The sequence below is a fragment of the Tiliqua scincoides genome, chromosome 5, assembly GCF_035046505.1.
Source record: "Tiliqua scincoides isolate rTilSci1 chromosome 5, rTilSci1.hap2, whole genome shotgun sequence".
In the NCBI taxonomy this organism is placed as follows: domain Eukaryota; kingdom Metazoa; phylum Chordata; class Lepidosauria; order Squamata; family Scincidae; genus Tiliqua; species Tiliqua scincoides.
Window position 1 is genome coordinate 55,872,017 of NC_089825.1, and position 22,413 is coordinate 55,894,429.

Sequence of the window (22,413 nt, forward strand, 5' to 3'; positions counted from 1 at the left end):
ATGTTAGTGATGAATTTCGTATAAAGAATTTCCCTTTTTGCTGTTTTGGAAGAAGAATATTGAACTGTAGATGGAACTTAAAAGGGGCAAAAGAAGAGATTTGTCTAGGAATATATTCAACTAAAACAGTGTTTTTCAAACTGTGGGTCGGAACCCACTAGGTGGGTTGTGAGCTGATTTCAGGTGGGTCCCCATTCATTTCAGTATTTAATTTTTAATATCTTGAACTTGATACTGCCATGGCATGTGACTGCATTGGAGAAATATTACAGACCTGTACTTTTAACAGGCTACTCTGTATATGCTTTTAACAATGACAGTAAATGGGACTTACTTCTGGGCAAGTGTGAGTGGGATTTCAACCTAGGATAGTTAAAAAATTTCCTGCTTGATGATGTCACTTACGGTCATGACATAACTTCCAGTGGGTCCTGACAGATTCTCATTCTAAAAAGTGAGTCCCGGTGCTAAAAGTGTGAGAACTGCTTAACTAGAATGTTATACTTATGACAGCTCTAATGCATACACACACAGAGAGAGAGAGAGAGAGAGAGAGAGAGAGAGAGAGAGAGAGGCTCTGGCAGACCCAGAGGCTGCCTTTTTCATTTTGGTGTCATGGAATTGCTTGTACTGTATGTAAGAACTTTATAGAGTTTGGATTTTGGCCACAGCTTAAAATGCAATGCTTACCTGAAGTTGCCTTATTTAAAGATATTCAGTCTTCCTCCTACATCCGGAGGAAGTTTGTTTAGGAAGTGCATAGAAAGAAACTCCCAGTTTAATATGTTTCATAGGTGATTATAAAGTGCAGCGCTGGGGGAGGGGAAACTCACTATTTTGATAACTGTGTTTTACACATAAATCATATGCAGAGAGCCAGTGTGGTGTAGTGGTTTGGGAGGTGGATCCAGGTTCAAATCCCCCCTCAGCCATGAAGCTTCCTGGATGACCTTGGGCCAGTCACTTTCTCTCAGCCTCACCTACGTCAGAGTTGTTGTGAGGACAAAAGAAGGGGAGAAGCTGTGTATACCACCCGAGCTCTTTGGAGGAAGGGAGGTATAAAAATGTGGATAAATAAATAAATAAATATGTAATTAATTAAATGTATGGAAGTGGAGAAAATGGTTTTGTTCATGGATTTCAGTGTTTTCCAAAAGTTAGAAGTGCCGAAAGCAGTGTTGTGTGTTTTTATTCAAAATTTACATTATAATTATCAATTATAATCACTTTAAAAGTGTTCTAGGTAGGTGGTATAGTGTCAGCAGATGGAGCCACAGTCATTACCCATGCACTGTCCCATTCTATAATAAATCACAGCCAAATAAAATTGGTTGTTTTTGCAGATTTCAGGGTTATTTTGTTGTTTTTTACAAAATGGAGAATTGCAGAAAGTGGTGATGTGTGTTTTAATTTTGTTATCACCATTTTCTCCGACCTCTACTAATGCATTCTGTTATGAATGTAAAGGAGTGTTTGTTTCTTCCATAAATATTGCTTACATGTTCTGCTGATACTAGAGATTCTTCTGTGTATTTTGTAGGCATGTTCTCTTCCCACTTGCTAACAAGTGAAACTTTTATAAGCTCTGCTCTTTGACTTGCCTGCCATTGTCATGGGAGGAACTTGCAAAACCAACAAAGGTTTGTGGAGGATCAGATGTGGAGTGCCTTGTGTAATGTGCCCTGTTTTACAATCTGCCATAGACTTCTGTTTTCTGAAACCTATTCTAGAAGGAAAGAGAGCCATTCCCAGAAGAGTGAGGCCTCAAAGGGAGCCTCTACTCAGGATAAAATGGAGCATGGCAACTAAAGATAGGAGTTCCTTTAACCACAGTAATGTGCAGCACTTCACTAGTCTTTAGTTTCATGGCCTCAAAAGTTTCACCTGCTGATTTCTGCATCACTAACCTCCACAGAGGGCACAGGAGCAGATGGGGTCAGTGTTTTTCTATCCAGTTGGCATCTCTTGCAGCAGCATGTCGAGGCAGAGGAGAGTGTTCTGCTTGTTTCCTAGGAGAAACTGCTCTGTACATGTATTGGGGAACTGGACTGCAGCCCAAAACAGATGTTCTTGTATAGTTTGACAATGAATTGTTGAGATACTCTGCTACTATACAAGAAGGCCTTGTATCCTGTGTTGGCATGTGTAGTTAGTTAACATAATATGTCATATCGGCACAGTAGATGATAAACTCTAGTTGGTAGGCTGGTGGCAAACGTATTTTTTGAGCAGGCAAAATATTGGGGCAAGGACCTGAGTCTCTCTGAACCCAGAGAATCAGATGCCCCTGAACCTTCCAAAGACCCTAGAGAGAACTTTCTGGAGAGGAGGAGGACCACCCAGAGGAGCCCCGGGAACAGGCTTTTTCCAGTGGACCTATTTTCCCACCTTTTGGGCAAAGCAGAGGACATCTTGGACCTGGCTTCTGAGGGGGGACCCCCTCAAGCCACAGGAAACACGTGAACCAGGGTCCAAGTTCCTTTTTTGGTCAAATGCCTAGAGGACCACCACTAGATCCAGGCATGTGCCACACACAGCAGACAGGCTGTACATGCTGTCCAAAGAAGTGATGGACCTGCTTAAGGTCCCCAGGGTAGAACCCCAGTGGCAGCTCTTTCCTCTTCAGCAATACTTCCCTCAGAGGGTGAGGGGGCCCCCCAAGGATCCCTGTGACTGGAGGTGGAAAATGCCCTCAAGAGAGACTTTGAGGGCTCTGCCCTGGCACTATGGGACTTGGCGGCTGACTCTTTAATGGCCCATGACCTTATGGCATGGGTTGAGGACCTAGCTGCAGTGGACCCCAGGCTGTCCAGGGCCACATGCAATACCTTCAAGAAAATTTTTCTGGCTGTAGTCTTCATGGCAGACTCTTCCCTGGATGCCATGCAGTTCAGCGCTAAGGCCCTTGCTGCAAATGTGGTAGCCAGGAGGAATATCTGGCTCTGCCACTGGGATATGGATCAGGGCTCCCAGGCTAGGCTGGTGGCTATGCCCTTCAGGGGTTCCAAGCTTTTTGGTTCAGAGGCACTGGATTCCCTTCTTGTGCATTGCAGGGATAAGCGTAAGGTGCTCCCCACTGCTCGTAATGACACTGGGAAACCCAGCAGGCCCTCCCATTTCTTTCATGGCTGGTGTTCCAGCTTCCACCCCAAGGACCCCCCACCCATAGGCAGAAGTGGGGCAATTCCAGATTCTTCCCCCAGGCCCGTTCTTTGACACTTATTTTTTGAGCATCTTTAGAATAGTTGTTAGACCTATGTGCCTGAGCAGGCTTTCGTGCACAGGTATGAACTAGCAAAGCCTATTTTGAGGCAAATCTTACTGATTTCCTCTAAGCTTAGGGCTATACCCTGAAGAGTACAAAGGCCACATGCTTCTAGAGTCTTGGGCAAGTAGCAGTATGGTGTAATGTCTTGTGGTGTGATGTTTTCCTTGCAAGAATATCTTGTAACTGTAGAAATTAGTGAGGTTACTACTGAACGGGCAGATAATTTCTTGAAGAAGACTGTATATTTAACTGTGAATGGAGCTAGAATTTATAATAAATGAAGTGGAGAATACTTTTTAAAGAAATGTGTGTGTATGTGCCTTTCTGCTTTGTGATGGTGTACACTTTTTCTAGGGAGCCTACTGAAAACAGTAGCAGAAAAATACAAGTACCACTTGAAAGTATAGACTTCCACAGTGAGATCAGGGATTACAATTAAAATAGACTTGGAATGAAAGATCTAACAACGTTGTAGAAAATAGGGGTTAATTGACAGATCTCTTGTCATAATTCTTGTGTTTTTAAGAAAAAGAACTTCAGGTGGAATTGAAAAAGAATGGTGTGCTTCCATAAACCAAAGAAAACCATCTACAGTACTTGCAGACTGGTAATTCGTGATGACTGCAGACTAGAAATCCATGGTGGCTGAAAGTTCAACTTCTTCAAAAGGGTTTAGTGATAAATACAGATGACAAAATGTAGATTAAAATAAACTGTGGATGGAAATAAACCCCACTTTCTTCATCATGGTCCAGTGCCCATTACTGTTTGCTGCCTAGAATTTTTGGTCAGTTGTTGTAAAGAATGAGGTATGCTATTGGATTGCTAAAATAGAACACTTCTGTTTACAGGTTGAGTTCTCCTACCCTCCCCTAATCCCAGGAGAAGGCCATGACAGCCACAGTTTGCCAGAGGAATGGAAATACTTGCCTTTCCTTGCATTACCAGATGGGGCTCACAACTATCAAGAAGGTAAGAAGCCACTTGGAGCTGGCTTATACTTGGAATTTAGTTTGGGTGAAACATTTGGAACCCTGAGAATCCCAAGCCTTCATTCTTTTTTAAACAAAGTTTCTAGCCCTTATGGCTGTGACGGTAAAGCTTGAAAGATGTCTAGTAAGATCTCAAAAAGTGGAAGAGCAGGCTAAGCAGGATTCAGAGGCGGCATGTTTTAAAATGTAATCCTTTATTCTAGATATCAAAATAAATATTGCAAAAAAGTTGTTGTTGGCATCCTTCAGTCTCGGAAGACTATGGTGTCACGCTCTGAATGGTGGTTCTAGAGCAGAGTGTCCTCTCCAGTGCGTGAAGCCTGGGTAAAGTAGGTATGGAGGGTAGGCTGTTACCCATGCAGCAAATCCCCCCTCTGCACGTCACTGAAATGGTCTAATGGAAAGGCAGAGGCCAATACGGTTGGTTCCAGCGGCATCGCAGGAGTTGCCAGAATGTGACTGTGTTCAGCCACGAACTGCCTCAGGGACTCTGGCTCCAGATTTTGCCTCGAGGTTGACTCCTGAAGCCTTTTCCATAACTGGATGTAGCCACAAGGCAGTGGAGGTTTGGGATCAGAGTTTTCCTTCTCTCAGATGAGCTGCCTTCCCAGGCTGACGAGTCCCATCTACCCGGTGGCTGTTTAGTCGCCTCTTACAACAAGTACAGCCAAACTGAGGGCCTATTCTAATCCCCAGCCCCCAGGGGATTGCAAAAAAGTGTACATCTAATATGAGGTAGTATGGATGTGCACTAACTTTTAATGTCAATCTGCTTTTACTGCACCTTGTGAAGCACTCCTAAATATTGTAGCCTGAAACGCAAAAGTCAAAGCACAGCTGTGGTTTCATCTGTTGCTACAGCAACAAATCATTAATGCACAGCTTTGCATTAAAGCAGGAATAGTTGTTACAAAGCCATTATAGCAATAAAGGAATTAGTTGTGTTCATTTGAAAATGTTCTCCGGAGTATTGCCTTTTCTTTACTGCTTAGAGTTTTGTCCTTGCTGTGAAGGTATAAGGACAAGTGCCTTCTTTCTGCAAGGTTGCTGTTCAAGTTGTTTTTTTGATGCTCTTTGTCGATAATACTGACTGTGCTGTTTAAAACTCTCTAGTTGATCATCAGAAGCTCATTGTAAAGGTTCTGTAATTTCATATCTCTGGAATCTTGATCAGCAACTAGTTGCTTGAGGGACCACTTCGAGATGGTGGGTGACAGTCTCAACCTAGCCAGCCCTTAAAGTGACTGATAGCTGGACCTTTGCACAGTTGCCATTTTCCCCACAGCTCCTTGCCTCTATTTGGCAACAGGGATCCAGGTGGTATGTCTTGGGGGGGAACCTTCAGTTTCTGATCCTATAAACTCAGTTTTGTATCTGATTTCTTCCACCAGAACAGCAGTCACTAACTCAGCAGTTAATAGTTTCATTACGCATCTTAATTTTATGTATTCTTAGTATATGAAAATAGTATTAATCAACTATATGATTTATTGAGTTAATCTTTATAGCAATTTAAGGACATGTTTGGAGTACAGGTCCAGCCTATTTATACACGATTTTTTATACACGGATTTGACTCAACAAGAATGGCCCCTGCAAATGAGAAGGAATGTGCTGATCCCTGGAGAAGGGGGAGAATGCATTCCTTTAAAATCAGTTTAAAAACCTGAGCAGTCCTTTAACAATAGCCTCCTTAATGAGGGGGGGGCAGCAGGCTGACAATCCATCAATCCTTCTCTCTCCTGCGGACCCCTCCTTTCCCCCAAGCATGTGAAAGAAAGGTGATCATTTTGCATTGGTGAAGGAAGGGGCTGAGTGAAGAGCTGATGGATTGTCTTCTTAATGACTCTTACCTTAGAGTCAAAAGATCAGCAAGGCTGTTTTTCATCAATCACTGGAGCAAAGAAACTTTGTTTTTTAAATTGATTTGCTATAGTGTGTTTTTTGTTATCCACATGAGTGCTTGGAACTGAACCCACACGAATAATTAGTCTCAACCTGTACAATCATTTTGAGGATTTTTTAATCAATATTCTTTGGAATATCCTAACAAAGATTCCCCAAGTCCAGGATGTGGGGTCCAGAGTTCCTTAAGGACTGCCACCTCCCACCTGAATCTCCTGAGTGATAGAGACATAGAGTCAAAGAAAGAACTGTGAGTAGCAGCTTGAGGTAGTCTCTTATCTCCCCTCCCCTACCATTCAAAAAGGCAAATTGGGAGGTAAAATGAATCTTTTCTAAAGTAGTCAAATAACTTGAGCAGGTGCCACATGCCCCCCCAAAATAGCCAGTGTGCTTGTGTATGGCCTGATGTTTTACATCGGGGGGGGGGGGGGAATGGCTATATTTTAGGGTATGTTGTATGAATATGCAAGCTGTCCCTTAGGGATACTGTTTGACACTGTTGAGATTGACACTGTTGAAGATGCAAGCTTGGAAGCAATATCTTGTTGGTGAATAGCGAGACCTTAATTTTTCTTTTTCAGACACTGTGTTTTTCCACTTGCCACCAAGAAGTGAAGATCAAAGCACGGTATATGGCGTCTCATGCTATAGGCAGATTGAAGCTAAGGTAATTATATTGCAGTTGTATGAAACCCACAAACATTGTGTAGGACCCAAAATATGAAATGTTCTGTACTAAGCAGGAAGTTGATGCGGATGTCATCACAAAGCGAATACTGTGAATACTATTCAAAGACTTGAATTTTTTTTAATAGCTGGGTCATAGTCTAGTATAAGGGTGCCAAACATAGGGCCTGCGGGCTATATACCTCCCACAGAAGTTCTTTATCTGGACAACATGATAATTGGGCTCTCCCAGCTCCACCACTTCTGTTGAAGCTCTGAGAAGGAGAGACAGAAGGAGGCGTCAGAAGCAAGGAACACTATGGGAGAAGGGGCAGGCCAAGAGAGGGAGATGCTTCCAAGGTTCTGGGAGCACCCAGTTATCACATGGGCCACCCTCAGCCGCTCCATTTCTGTTGAGGCATCACTTCATAGAGCTCTAAGGCTGTGCAGTGATGCCTTGTCAGATGCAGCGCAGCTGATAACTGGGCTCTTGCATATCATGAAAATATGATCAAGATTTGCATATTTTCGCTTCTGTAATTTGCAACTAATTAGTTCCTACATGAGAATGAAGTACTTATTTCTATCCATCATCTGCTTAATGATGTCACTTCCTACTTAATGTTGTCAATTCTGGCCCTCAGCAGTCACAGTGAATATTATTTGACCCTATACTACTATTTTAGTATTGTACAGGTGCTAGGTCTTGGTGCCAGAAATTATAAGGGGTGAAAGCCTTAAGGGTAAAATGGAAGAAAGGTAGGCTCACTAGTAACATTCTTCCTGCAGTTTTTAATGGCAGAGATGCTGTAGAAAAAAATTCTACTTAATGGCGCTTCTTCGTATCTTATTATTTGGTGTGTGTCACTGGTTGGGAACCTTAGCTGCTGCAAGTAAAATGGTACCTACTGAAAGGGTATCAAATTACAAAATGAATCAAGAAAAGATACATATAGCAATATCAGGAAACCTAAAGTTTTTACAGTGGTGTTATGTTTTGTTTTATAGCAAAGGGCTAAGTATTGATACGTGTTTTCCTTTTCCCTTTATTCTCCTTCAAATAATTCATAGTATCCTTTTTTTATTTACCTGTTTCATGTATTTTTGCTAATTTATTTTTTGATTTGGTGTTGCTTGAAACTTCTTTGTTTAAATGAAACATGTCTCAGTTAAACAAAGGTGAAAAGGAGAAAAATGATCAGGTGACAGCCTAGGCAAAACTGTTTGGTGCTGTTGTCTTGGTCAAAGTTATCTGATCCCCTCCCCCTCTTTGGCAAGTTTCTGGGTTATTTTTCACACCATAGTCTTCAACATGAATGATTTTTATTCTAGTCCAGGGGTGTCCAAAGTTTTTGGCAGGAGGGCCACTTCATCTCTCTGACACTGTGTTGGGGGCCGGGGAAAAAAGAATTAATTTACATTTAAAATTTGAATAAATTTACATAAGTTTACATAAATGAATATATTAAAGATGAATTTATATGAATGAATGAAGGTCTTGTAATAGCTCAAGGCCTATAAAAGGCCTTGCACAAAGCAAGGCTGGCCTTTCCTTTGCTGCCACTGCTGCATCACAGACGTGAAACAGCAAGCAGTGGAGGGAGCCCTCATCCCACAGCTCACGTGAGAGGTCAAACAGTCGCCCTCATGCTGAGAGCAGTTGCGTTGAGCCAGTGCGGGCTCCAGCAAGTCTCTGGAGGGCCAGAGGCTCATTGGAGACTGTGGGCTCCCTGAGGGCTGCTTTGGGAGTCCTCAAGGGCCGCAAGTGGCCCCAGGGCCGGGGTTTGGGCGCCCCTGGTCTAATCCATTGACTCTTCTTGTACATGTAATCCTTTTTGACTTTGAGGCCCATAGAGAGCTTGACATTTGTGAGAACTGCCCTGTTCTCTCCTGAAAACCAAGTGTTTGTACAAAAACACACTTAGTAACAAGTGTGCAGACAGCCCCCCCCCGTGTGCAGCCTTCTTTGTATGCTGAGTTCTCAATGCTTGTAAGTGTGCATCTAAAACTCAAGCTGAGTATTCAGATGTTGTAAATATACCCTTGAAGTACTTTCTAAGTGTGAAGAGAAACTTGTGGGCACTAGGCAAGTCTGAACACTTAACAGCTCAATTCTAACTGCCTATGCCATGATGTAGCAGTGCCAAAACAGCAGCCGCTGAATCCAGCATGGGCAACGAGGCTGCTGGCAATCTCCCCAAGGTAAGAGCAGTTTTGTTGCCTTGCCCCAAGGAAAGCCCCAGCAGCCACTATGGGGCTGCTTGGTCCTGCACCAGCAAAATCATTGGCGCAGATACGTGTAGTCCCTTGTTGGCCGTTCAGGCCAAAGAGGGGAGATCTCGCGACAGCCTCTGCTGTCATTCCTAACCCCCTCCTAGACCCAGTCAGTCCACCCCTGCCGCCACCCTCTCCTGCTCCAGAACGCCTCCTTCTCTCCCCTTCGCCTGGGAATGACTCCTCACTACTCAACAGTGAACATATCACCCATCTGCACCCAGAGCCTCTGACCTGTGCAAATGCCCAGCACGTGCCTATGCTGGCCTCTGCACTGGCACTTGTCTCTGCTCAGCCACCGAGAGAGCTTTCCTGCACTTTCATGACCATCATTGCAAGAGCAGTGTGCGTGGATTGGGCTTTTAATTAGGACCTTTCTGGAAGCGTAAATCTGGAATTTGATTTTGAGACCTAGGGTTTGACTTGAATCTTATATTTTCAGATAAGATAGGTTCAGATCCTATTTCTACTTTACACCACTTTCTTCATGAATTCACACTTCCTTAGATTTATTTTAAGCTTCTTCCATTAATTAATTAACAGTATTTATATACCGCTTTTCAACAAATAGTTCACAAAGCGGTTTACAGAGAAAAATCAAATAACTAATGGCTCCCTGTCCCAATAGGGCTCACAATCTAAAAAGATGCAGAAGAACATTTGCATTTTGCAAAAGAGACATTTTCACATGTCTCTGTAGCCTAGGTCTGTCTGTCTTCTCTATACTGCCCTAGAACCTTCAGTTCATGGATTCCAGCCTTGTAGTCAAACCTAAGATTATTCTTGCTCTTCCCTGCATGTGTTCTTTTTTTGTTACAGCTTCCTGTCATTAGAACACAGTTCCACATATTTAACTCTCTTCCTTGCTCAAATACCTTCTTAAAATGCATCTTTTTGCTATTACCTTTTTCTTGATTGTTTGGGATCTCATCCCTAATGTACCTTGTCTTTGTTCTGATTGAAGGCCTACAACTGCAGGGCCTGTTTTAGTTTTTGTACTGTGCCTACTTGTGTGTGTTGTTCTACAAATAATTGACCTCTTTTAGCATGAGGAGGGAAATAACAGACAGAGATTTTGGTCTTTAAATTCACATGAATAAAATACAGTGTAAACTTTTTTGTTTCTTTAAGGCATTGAAAGTACGGCAAGCAGATATCACCAGAGAAACAGTACAGAAGAGTGTCTGTGTTCTCAGTCAGCTGGTAAGAGATAGTGGCATGCATAGAAAAACAGCTTGTTTGGGGGAGCATTTCTTTCAAGTTAGGCTCCCTGTTCTTGAAAAACATCATGAGTAGTGAAATTTGAGACAAAAACATCCTTTAAAAATGGTATGTCTGGTAAACAGAAAACTGATATTTGCAAGGAAAGGCTGTGGCTCAATGGTAGAGAGAACTTGTTTTGTCTGCAGAAGGTCCCAGGTTCAGTCTCTAAGTGGGACAGAGAGACATTCCGGCCTGAAACTTTAGAGAGCTGCTGCTAGTCTCTGTTGACAGTACTGATCCATATGCACCACTGGTGTGACTGTGTATAAGGTAGTTTACAATGAGGCTCTTAAAATGAGTTCAGTGTTCTCATAGTGTGACATACTTTTCCCCTTTGAGTGAAGCAGGAGCATTCAGCACTTCAGAGCAGCGTTTCTCAAACTGTGGATCGCAACCAGTGTGTGCTGGGCTGTGACGCAGTGCTCCCTGTAGTGTTGCAGTACCTTATTGGGAGCCCCCGGAGACTGCTTCCAGGTTGCACTGGGCCCACAACAAGCTCTGTTGGCCTCTGTGGGCCTTAGAATGACCAGCAGAAGCAACTTCCTGTTTGCAGGCACAACTTCTGACTTATTTCTGCAAACTGGAAGTCGCTTCTGCAGGGCATTGTGGGACCCACAGAGGTTAAAGGAGTGGATTGCAGGCCCAGTGTGACCCAGAAATGGCATTCATGGGTTCCCAATAAGGCATGGCAGCTTTACAGGGAGTATTGCATTGTGATCCATTTTGGAGGATGCTGTGGGATGTGGAGCTAAAAAGTTTGCTTTTTTTTTTTTGCACTGCTTCAGAGGTTCAAAGCACTTGTAAATCTTTAACATCTGTAAAACCTGAGAGTTCTGGGCACGTTTGATAAAACAATAATAACCTGATATGATATTATGATACCCTCTTTAATAGTAGGTCATGATCTTCAGAGTTAAATTCTGGAGTTAAATTCTATATGAGAAGAAGGTGCTGGAAAATGTAACTGTGCAAGCAAATGGAATAGCATAGCCATAATCCTAATTTGTCTGTATTTTAGTGTACTATTACCTGAGGCTTTGAACAAACATGCGTTGAAATAAGCATGCAGAAATTTCTAGATGAGCCTGTCATATTGGCAAACCAGTGCATAATTTTGACAGAATGAGTGACTGATTTGATCCTTAGAAACTAATTTGGTGTACATTATGGTGAACATGTATATTGAATGTGCAAAATAAGGAAGGATTGTATGCATTCATCTATGTTAGAGGAACAGCTATCTGGTCCTTTGCTGTCTTTCTTTTCATGATGTGAGTAACCTAATGCGTTTTGTCTTGCAAGCCTCTGTATGGGCTACTCCAAGCCAAACTACAGCTAATCACTCATGCCTATTTTGAAGAAAAAGACTTCTCGCAGATTTCCATTCTTAAAGTAAGTTTGCAACATACAAAGGCTAAAGACTTTTTGAAATATTTCATATGTTTTGGCTATAGCTAATAACAGTAGCAGGTGATGTTTGTAAGTGGCTTATGTGTAAGAGACTATATCTGTTTCATTCCTAAATAGCATCAAGGTAAAAGTTGGTTTTCATCACTTGTACTCATAGATTCCTTCTTGTGTAAGTAGGGAAAGCCTTCCAGACAGTGTGCACTATTTGAAATACATGGCCAGGCTTCAAAGAACTTTCTTTTGCAACCTTTCTGTTTGTGTTCTCCCCCAACCTTACCATCACTTTAAGCCACTTCAGGAAGAGGATTTTCACAAGCTGTTTGTGGCACGGTGTAGGAATCTATTGATCAAAGAGGGGGGAAAATGATACTTTTGGGCATGACGTGTGGAAGCTCAGGAACATGCCTAAAATAAGCCTTTAGAATCCCAGGTGTGCATTGAACTGGATTGACGCACATGTCTTTAGTGCTCATTTAAAATAATGTCCAAACTCTAGGTAGCAGTAGTAATTTGTAAGCCTCTTGTTGGATGAATTCAATTATAATTAGCCTTTTTATTGTTCTGGTTCTTATGGGCGTTGCTCTTAAGGAAGTGATGCTAATGCTTTCAACATGCATATTCTTCAGGAACTTTATGAGCACATGAACAGCTCACTAGGAGGAAGTCCACTGGAAGGGTCACAAGTTTATCTTGGTAAGCAACGGCTTCTAAATAAAGTATAGTTGTCCAATTTTCACTTTCTAAAGTACTTGCTGTGTATTACAGTTTAATTCCAAGTTGGTACATGTGAAAAATGCTTGTTAATTATTATGATTGCTTCTCCCTTCAGTCATGAGGTCAAGTAATTATCTGGCCACATAAAACCCTCCATTTTCTCCTTTTATGTGCAGCGTTTGGCATTCCATTTGCTCAGTCACCAAACTGCTTTCTCAAAATTGCATTTATTCAAACTAAGATGGGGATTATTAAAGGTGTATTAATAGAAGTAACTTTTCTTCATTTTTTCCTCTCTGGTGGATTTGATGGGGAACAGCAATCATGGTTAAAATCCAGTTCATACATGTCAACCTATTTTGTTCACTTGCTTTTGCAGACTTTCAAAAATCCTAAATGCTAGAAAAACAGCATGACATCTTTTAATTGCATTGTCACATGTGTAATAAACTATGGCAATAAACTGTGTGTGAATGTGCACACCACAATTATATATGAGGGCTATTTTGAAACTAAGTACTGTTTGGGTGTTAAAAAAAAAAAAAGACCTTTGGAATACAATTTAATACAGCTCAAAAATTAAGTACCATAGCAGCACTACATCTCTATGCAATCTCCATCTAAATTGAGGCAATTGTCATGTTGGTAACCTGTTCTGCAGGTCTGTGTGTGTGTGTGTGTGTGTGCGCGCGCGCGCGCGCTCTCGCTCCGAGCGCGTGCATTGTCATGCAGATCAAGCAGCCCTCTCCTTTTGTTCCTAATAACTCTCCTATCTCCCACGTGATTGGATTGTCATCCTTTAAGGCCCTTCCTTTAAGGTCCCAGAACACAGTGGCCATTTGCTGCTTGTTGGAGAAAACTTGTTTGAACTTCCGGTTGTCTTACAGAGGTTGCTGCCCAAACAGTGCACTCACCAAACAAACTTTGTTTGCTTGGCCACTGTGTTCTGGGAACTTAAAGGATGACAGTCACCTGCTAGGCAAGAGAGCAATTAGGAACAAAAGGAGAGGGCTGCTTCTTCTGCATGACAATGCATGCACAAACACAGCAAACTGCAGAACTAGCCTGAATATTTTTCATGCAAGGGATAAAGTCAATTATCCCATGACATGACATTTGCCTCAATTTAGTTGGAGATTGCATAGAGATGTAATGTGGTCACGTTATTTAACTTCTGAACTGTATTAAATTGTATTCCATACGTTTTGTTTTTTTAACAGTTAAGCAGTACTTGGTTTCAGAATAGCCCTTGTATAAACTGTAGTATGTATTTAGTTTGAATAAATGCAGTTTTGAGAAAGCACCATACATAAAAGAAGAAAATGGAGGGGTTTTATGTGGCATATTTGAAAACTCTACAAACAGGAAGAAAATAATGTACTGCTCTCATTGAGGTTTGCTCTCCATATTTTTAGGTTTGTCTCCACGAGATCTTGTCCTTCAGTTTAGACATAAGGTATGTTTTCTTTGTGATGTGTATTGATAATGTACACAGCCAATACATTTTGCTTGTATTTTATTATGTTGAAAATATTGTCAAGACATAAGCTTCTATCTCTTGTCTATAGTATGCACAGTCCTTTTTGTTAGAGGCCAGATCTATGGTTTCCTAAAGCTAGAGATGCTCTGTAAGGACAGGGATTAAACTTTCTGATTATCCTTCTACACCCAAAGTAAGTTTGTACAGTCTTGCTAGCAACAATGGGTTATCCCAGTGGTTCCCAAAGTTTTTTGACTGACACCTCCGTTGACCTACTAGCCCATTGGGTGCAGCTCCCTGTTAGGGCTGCAGTCCTAAAGGTTTTTGTAAACAGTGTTATTTACCTTACTCAGAAGTAAGCCCATTGTGTTCAGAAAGACTTCAGATGTATTACCGGAAATAAATGCCTCTGTACATTGTATAGGGTGGTGTGTTTTTCTCCAGGGTTCTCCCTGGAGAGCCACAGCTCATAGTTTGGGAACCCCAAGGTTATCCAGAGAAAGTTAATCTTGACTAAGCACAATGGAGGTCAATGAGTCATGATTATGTTACCTGAGGGCGCAATCCAAACAGAGCCTTATGCTGGCCCAAGTCCCTTGGACCGGCATAAGAGGGTTGCAAACATGCCATAAAGCATGTTTGCGCCTCCTTGCAGGGAAGCCAGGCCGGCGCTCTGAGAAGCGCGAGCCTGCGGAGGCTGGCATAAGCCTCCGCTTCGGCTTCCCTGCAGCTGCTTGTGTTGGCACACTTGTGTTGGCACACTTGTGCTAGCACAAGCAGCAAAGGTAGGTGTGGGGGTCGGGGAGGAGGAGGGAGAGAGTCGTTCCTGGGCGGCGGGAGGGCAGGCAATGGGCAGCCCCAGTGGCAGGCGCACGGGGAGGCGGGGCTGGAACTTGGCAGTTATGCCAGATGCCAACCCCCATCCCTGCAGAGAATGGAGCGGCTTTAAGCCACTCCGCTCTCCTCAGACTTGTGCTATTTCCAGAGGTGGCGCAGGTCCGAGGAGACCCGTTGGGGCCAGCAGCCCTTACCCAGGGGTAAGGGGAAGAGTTTCCCTTTGCTTCTGGCTGAGCTGCTGCTACCCACAAACCTGCCTTGAATGCAGTGCAAGCCTCTTGGTTTGCCTGCTCCAGCGTAGGTTTGGATTGCTCTCTAACTTAAATATCATTTATTTTAGTGGTGCTTTGTTAGGATTCACTTTCTTGGAATCCACTCCAGTATTCCTGGATCCTAGGTTAAATGGGAAGAACACAACCTTTGTTTTTCTACCTCCATCTGTAGTACTGCTGGTATAGTCGTATGGGAAGTGTCTGCCCTTTACAAAGGACCAAGAATGCAGTGGTGAACGTTGATGTACAGGAGATCTTCATAATTCTTCCACAGTTGTGCCCTACTAAGAGTATATAAGTTCTAATAATCAAGTTTTAACCATTTTATTGCTGTGTTCCCCTCATTATTAGCAAGCCATTCAGTTTTTTCCCACTTAACCAGTTACAAAATACTTACGTATTGTGGAACATTTTCCTGAGGTTGTTCATCTGGCTCAGTCTTTGCTCCACAATTCAGCAGGCAGTGAAAATACATCAGTTCCTGCAAACTTTTGAGGATATTGTTTAAAATGTGTTGAGGTCAGAGTTAGTACATGTTCTTGTATTGAGGCTACTGCTTTAGCTTTGTTTGTTTGGTTTTATGATTGATTCTATTTTAGTAGTTTTAACTTAGTTGTACCATTTTGTGAACTGTCCATTTTTAGTATTGGCTGTTCTGCATATTTTAAATAAAAAATGAGTTATAAATATGGGGAAATAAAATAAAGGATGCTTGATGTAATTACTCAGATCTTGTGCTTTTTTTGTAATTAATCAGATATTGTGCTTTTGCTAATTGTAAAGTACCAAATGGAAATACTGTAATGAAAGATTAATGTTTTAATGTACCTGTTACTGGTGACTTAAGATTCATTTCTTTTTGTTTTGAAGGTCTTGATACTCTTTAAGTTGATTCTCCTAGAGAAAAAGGTAAGATCCTTCCCCACCCTAAGGTGATAAAAAGAATCAAACTGTGTAGTTTTGTGTACAGTGGTGCCTCACAAGACGAAATTAATTCATTCCGCAAGTCGTTTCAAATTTCAAATTAAATTGAAATTTAATTAATACATTCCTATGGGCAAAAAAAGTCAGAACAAAGTCAAATTTGGTTTACAAAGTGTTTATTAAGTGCTCTTTAAAGGCATACATACTGTTCAGAGGATTTCAAAAATTTCAAGCACAAAACTTCAACTTTTTAATTTTAAAAATTCGTCTTGCGAAGCACGGCCATGGAAAAAATTCGTCTTCCGAGTCACCAGAAAAAATCGCAAAAATGTTTTCGTCTTGCGAGTTTTTCGGTGTGCAAGGCATTCATCTTGCGAGGCACCACTGTATAATAAGATAGAGATCCCTATGTATATGTGACAACATCGGAAGCTGCAATGACAAAGATAAGGAGACTTTGCTAAAGGTGTGGTACAACATGGCTGTATCTATATAGACATGCAAGTGTACACAAACACACCTATTGCATTGGTTGGAAAGCTCAAAGAGTGTCCACAGTAGAAAGAATGTGAAGCAAAAGGTTAAACTATGCAGGTGCGTATAGTGGACAGAGAGGAAGTGAATATATTTAAAATTAAAATTAACCCTGAGTTCTCAAAATGTGGATAAGTCCAGACGGTGCGCAACAGCAGTTGGTCATTTTAGCATTTTTAGTCATGGTGTTTTGTTAAAAAAAGTGTTAGTGAAGGCTATTAATTGCTCCAAACTATTGTAGCTACACAGTAGTGTGGAAACAAGTCACAAGACAAAAAAGCAGTGGTTCCCAAACCTTTTCGACTGGCCTGCTGGGCCATTGGCTGCAGCTCCCCCATTAGGGCTACAATTCTGTACTAGGATTCCTAGGCTTTCCTGGCTGGTCTCCATGGCTTTCCAGGGAGCCACAGCTCACAGATTGGGAACCACTGCACAAAAGTGAGAGGGCAGGTGAGAGGCATCCTGCAAATGGCTCAAACTTCCCAGTTCAGTTTTAAAGCAGAGGAGTACTTGTTTTCCTTGAATTTTCACTAATAGCCTATGCCAGTGGTTCTCAAACTGGGGTGTCATGACGCCCCAGCCTGAGGGCCCTGGACTCGGCCCCCTTAAGGGGCAGGGCTGGGGGGAAGGCAGCAACGTGATCCCCAGGATCACATTGCTAAGGGGGGGCACGGGGCAGGCATGCACTTACCAGTCCCTTCAGCAGCCTCCTGGGGTTGCAGGGAACCCTGTGCAACCCTTCACAAGACTCCCCAAGCTTTAGAAATTGAAAGTGGAGTGATTGCACCCCACTTCTGGGACTTCACTTCTGAAGTTTCACTTTTGTTTTCAGAAAGTGAAAGGGGGGCCTGCCCCCACTGCCTTCCCCGCTCCCCCGCATGCACTTGCAGAGGTTCTCAAGCTCCCTGGGAATTCGAGAACTGCTGGCCTATGGAATAGTTGTAGAACAGGGAGCATATCATTTGCTCCCAATTCTGCTCTTCGGTGGGGATGTGGGTAGATGTGTTTTTTACTGTTGTATAACTAGAACCAGCTTACGAGTTAGTTACAACCAACTTACAAGTTTATTTTAAGTGTGGGATAGAAATAAGGTTTAGTAGTCACAAAAGAAGCCAAGAGAAATGTCACCATGTGTCAAAAGATGGGCAAACCTCCGAAGAATTTTATGCCAAATACGCTAAGTTCCCAACATATGTACTGATTCTATTGTGGAGGCCTGTCCAGAAGTTGGAATATACTTAGGTTGAAACTTACTGGTATAGTGCTATGATGCCAACACCAAAACCCGACAATGGACAGAGTGTATCTGTGCAAAAGCGTTGATGCAGATGTCCGTAATTCAGGGACCCAGCGTATTAACCTCAAATATGCAGTGTTAGTCCTAATGTCCATCTGCGTGTGTAAAAAGATCCATTTCTATCTACAGTTGAGACTGAGATTTGATTGTCTTGTTCTTTGTTGGGACTAGCTGGAGTACTGTAGCCTTTTGAAACTAGATGGAACACCCAGGAACGGCTGGCGCTCTTCTTTCCAACCAATGAATTTTTAACTAATTATTGCCATTGTCATCAGCATCCAGATGATTCAGGAAACATTGACAACATCGACTAGAATTCTGGTATTCACTCATAAACTCTGGGATATTAATGACATTAGCATGTCCTTGAGTAACCTATTTTTCAAATGCTAATATTTTTTTATCTTGTAGCAGGTAATGTAGTGGTGTTTTGAACATGATTTTGCTATTGAAAGTTACTCCTTCCAATGTGGTATGCAGTCTGTATGTTGCACTCTTTCAATGTTTATCTTAATAAAATGCCCCACTTTTTCCTGTGGACTGCTGCAATTTTTAGTGTTGTGAACTTGTCAGTTTTCTTGCTGCTTTTATTTCTGCAGTAATGCTGTTTTTGTTTTTTTCTTTCTTCATTTTAGGTTTTATTTTATATTTCCCCAGTGAATAGACTGGTAGGCGCACTAATGACTGTCTTATCACTCTTTCCTGGTAAGTGAGAATGTTGTTTTTCTGGTTTGGCTTTCCTGTTTTGTTTTTTAGATGACACTTGTATAAAAAGTATATATGATACTACTTTGTGTTCATTGATGAGTTTATAGCATTTGCCACCCCATGTTGTAGTGGTGACCACTAGCTGCTAAGATGACATTAAAATGGACAAATTTTTGGATATTTTTCAAAATGTAGGGGCTTCATTTCACTAAGCCTCCAACATGACTCACAGGGATATAAATTTTAAACAATAAAGCAAGATAAAATATGAGCAGCAGCAAACAAATTACGAGATTGCTCGTAAGAATTACAAATTGCTTACAAATTGCTCATAAGAACAGCAAGGAATAGAATGGAGAAATATTTTTAAAAGGTTTAATTTTGGTGAATAAAAATGTCTTAACCAGGTGCCTATAATATAACTGTCTCTCTGGGGAATCTGTTTCGAAGGCAGGATGCCAACATGGAAATGCCCTCTCCCCAGGTGCCATTCACCTAATTGCTAAAGGAGGAAGTGTTTGCTGGAGAAGGACCTCAAAAACAGAACTTGAAGACTGGCAAATTTTGTATAGGACAAGATGGCCCTTCGGATACCCTGGCTTTATACCAGCGGTCTTCAAACTCTCAGGGAATTTGAAAAATGATGTAAGTCCTTGCGGGGGCAGGAGGAGGCAAGCGCGATCGCTCTGCTTTCACTTTTGAAGCTGCAGGGAGCCCTGCAGAAGATCACGCAGAGCTCCTTGCACCCCTGGGAGGCTGCAGGAGGCTCAGGTACATGCAGCCAAGCCCCTGCAGCCCCCTGAGCAGCATGATCCTGGGGATCGCGCTGCTGCCTCCTCTCTGCCACCTGGTTGCCCCCACCCCTTAAGGGGGCAAAGGCCAGGGCCCACAGGCTGGCGTGTTGCAATGCCCCAGTCTGACAAGCCCTGCTTTATAGGATATCAGTGTGTTGAATTGTGCCTGGAGACTTAACTGGAAGCCACTGTAGTTCTTTACATAGCAGAAAGAGATGTGGACCATAGTAAGTCCGAATAAACCTGTCTGCCATGTCAGCCCCACATATAAAGCATTACAGTAATCCAACTTGAATGTGGCCAGGCAATCCCTGTCAAGCATCCAGACCCACATGGAAAATGTGCATTTACTACAGAATAAGCTCAAGTTGGATGGAAAACCCATGTGGCTTTCCTGGTCTATCTGTGACATTTTTGCACAGAATATCTTTCCAACTTTTTCACTTCTTAATCTGTGAATTCAGAGTCTTTCATATGGGGTTTTGAGCATATGGTTGCAAAACCCATGTGGATGTTGATACCCATGAGTTTTGAGACCTTGGAAGAAGTGAGACGGCGACCTAGGCTGGCTGCCGGTGGAGCCCTTCTTTGCTACATCTCACCCTCTCTCTAATGTTTTTTGGGGTCTGCATTAATTGAACCATTCTGGTGGTGTTTTGTTCCTCTTGGCATGCACATCAAAATGTACTGAGATACTCACCTACTTGCAAGTAAAAATGCATGTGTGGCTCAGTTTTACTTTCCATAGGGCTCAGTACATTTTCCTTGTTGGCTATCAGCCTGTCAGTTTCACAACCTGCTGATGGGTCACAACCCACAGTTTTGGAAATGTAAGCAATTGCACTTTGTAGCCAGTTAATAATGCTTTTCCAGCTACTGGAAAAGTTAGTTTGTTAACTAACTAACTAACTGGTTAGTTAAACTAGTTTTGGTTTAGAACAAATACCAGTGTTTGCAGAGATTTTATACCAGCAAAAGAATAAACATTTTGCAACAACAGCATTATCTCCACACTGGGGAACAGCACTCTGTCTGGAAAGGCCTTAAGAAGTCACTGGTTTAGGGTATCTGGATTAGTGTAATGAGCCACTTTTCAATCTGTAGAAATATGCTTTCCGTGAGAGATCAATTAGTAACCTTATTGAGTCAAAAGGGGTCTTCCAGAATTACAAGGTGATTTTTAAAACTATGCAATACAATGTATGTGAGCTTGTTTTTTGTAATGCTATTATTGAAGAAATTGATATGATTCTTGCCTTCCAGGTATGATAGAACATGGCCTTACTGACTGTTCACAGTACCGGCCAAGAAAGAGCATTTCAGAGGATGTTGGCCAGCAGTATGTCCCACCCCCTTCTGATGGTTATGTTTCTTTGTCCTCTGTGGAAGATAGAAGCCTAGGAAAAGCTGAGGAACGCCAAACGTCAGAATGCAAAGATGGGGGGACTTCAAAGACAGATGTGCCTTTATCCCAGACAGAGGACAATGTTAGTGAAATACAGACCTCGAAGGGCTCAGGACAGCATTTGAAACCACCTTCCCGCACTTCTCCAGAGTCATCTGAGAGTGACTGGGAAACCTTGGATAGTAGCATCTTGGAGGATCCCTGTTCTAAAGAAGGCGAAACTACTGCAGTAGGGAAGCAGACTGAAATCTTTCCAAAGGAATCCTCTGTCTCCGAAAGCATTCCAATTACTGTACAACCTCAAGCTAACACAGGACACACAGTATTTGTTCCTGGACTTATTTCTGGTTTGGAAGAGGATCAGTATGGCATGCCATTAGCTGTGTTCACTAAGGTAATTCTTTCAGTTAATTAACAAACCATTGCCAAAATGATAAGTCACCTTTTTGAAAAGGTGATGACCAATTATAAAAACATCTCATTTTTGGACAGTGAATGCTATCTGTGTCTCTTATAATACAGTGTTGAATGGGTTAAGGTAGCTTACCACAGTTTTAGAAAGATAAGTGAAGTATCAAACCAAAGCATTAACCACAGATTTTTGGAGGAAAAATGAATGTGTCTGTTTGCCGGAGAAAAAATACAAAAATGAGGGGATTAAAGCCCACAGGTACAGTCTTTGAAGATCTCCCTATCCTGGTAACTTAAAGTGAGCAGCTGTGATGCTGGGGCTGGCGATAACGAGTTTTAGGGCTGTGAGGGGGTGGATCTTGTTAGAACAAATGAAGGGTGGGGGTAAATGAATAATGTTGGTGCCATATCTTGGAACTCTGGGACACACTCATAGTCCAGCGCTCAGCAAGGCTAATACTCTGTGCTGGCTAGATCTATCAAGGAAGAGAGCAAAAGTCTGGCTGTTTAAGTGATCCACTTATTGGATCTGTGGCCCAACCAGACAACTGTCTTGCATCTTCTATATGTGGTGTAGTGGAATGCTCATGAAATTTCAAGTGTTGAGGAGTTAAATTATCAACCCGAAATCTGAGAAAGAAAAGGGACTAAGTTGTTGCTCAGGAAGTGTGCAGAAAAGTGAAAAGCTCTTTGAACATGGGGGCTCCATTCTTGATTATGATCTTGAATAGCCCCAAATAGATCTAAGCCATTGTGTCCATATTTTTGTGGCATCTGAAGAGCTAATCAGCATCCCAAACGTCTCTCCAGTGATTTTGTTTTGTATTATAGAAATTCTTGCCTTTGTTTCCAGATAACTTCTGTGGCACAGTGTCAAGAAATTGGGTGGGTGGGTGTGTGACTGCTTTTTAAATTTTGCTTTTTTCTTGTTTTGTCCTGTGTGTCTGTAGTTTGTTATAAACAGCACAGTTCTTATAAAACAACAGCTGGAAGTAGCTAGGGTTACTGATTCTAGTTAAAGTTTTGAGCTATTATGCCTTCAGCGATGTCCTTTGAAATTAGGGTGGAATCTACATAAAAGCACTTTGTTCAAAGACTTTATAACTTTCCAGGAAAGCATTGGCATGGCTGTTGTTTTAAGAACACAAGTATTGTAAAGTACAGGAAGCACAGCCCCTGTGTTCTCTAATCTTAATTTTGTGAAACTCTTGTCACTTCAGAGAGCAACTGTGTGGATTTCTCGTAGATTGTGTTTATAG

General features: G+C 42.1%; 1 protein-coding gene across 2 annotated transcripts in view; it reads left to right on the forward strand.

The window, feature by feature from the left end:
• Positions 1-22,413, forward strand: part of AVL9 (AVL9 cell migration associated) — a 44,313-nt gene that overhangs the window by 10,144 nt on the left and 11,756 nt on the right. For both annotated transcript variants that reach the window (XM_066631189.1, XM_066631191.1), the window contains exons 2-10: positions 4,120-4,240; positions 6,747-6,832; positions 10,237-10,308; positions 11,671-11,760; positions 12,405-12,471; positions 13,908-13,948; positions 15,952-15,990; positions 18,472-18,541; positions 20,602-21,137. In XM_066631189.1, the coding sequence (XP_066487286.1) occupies positions 4,120-4,240; positions 6,747-6,832; positions 10,237-10,308; positions 11,671-11,760; positions 12,405-12,471; positions 13,908-13,948; positions 15,952-15,990; positions 18,472-18,541; positions 20,602-21,137 (1,122 nt within the window). The remainder of the gene's footprint in view (positions 1-4,119; positions 4,241-6,746; positions 6,833-10,236; positions 10,309-11,670; positions 11,761-12,404; positions 12,472-13,907; positions 13,949-15,951; positions 15,991-18,471; positions 18,542-20,601; positions 21,138-22,413) is intronic.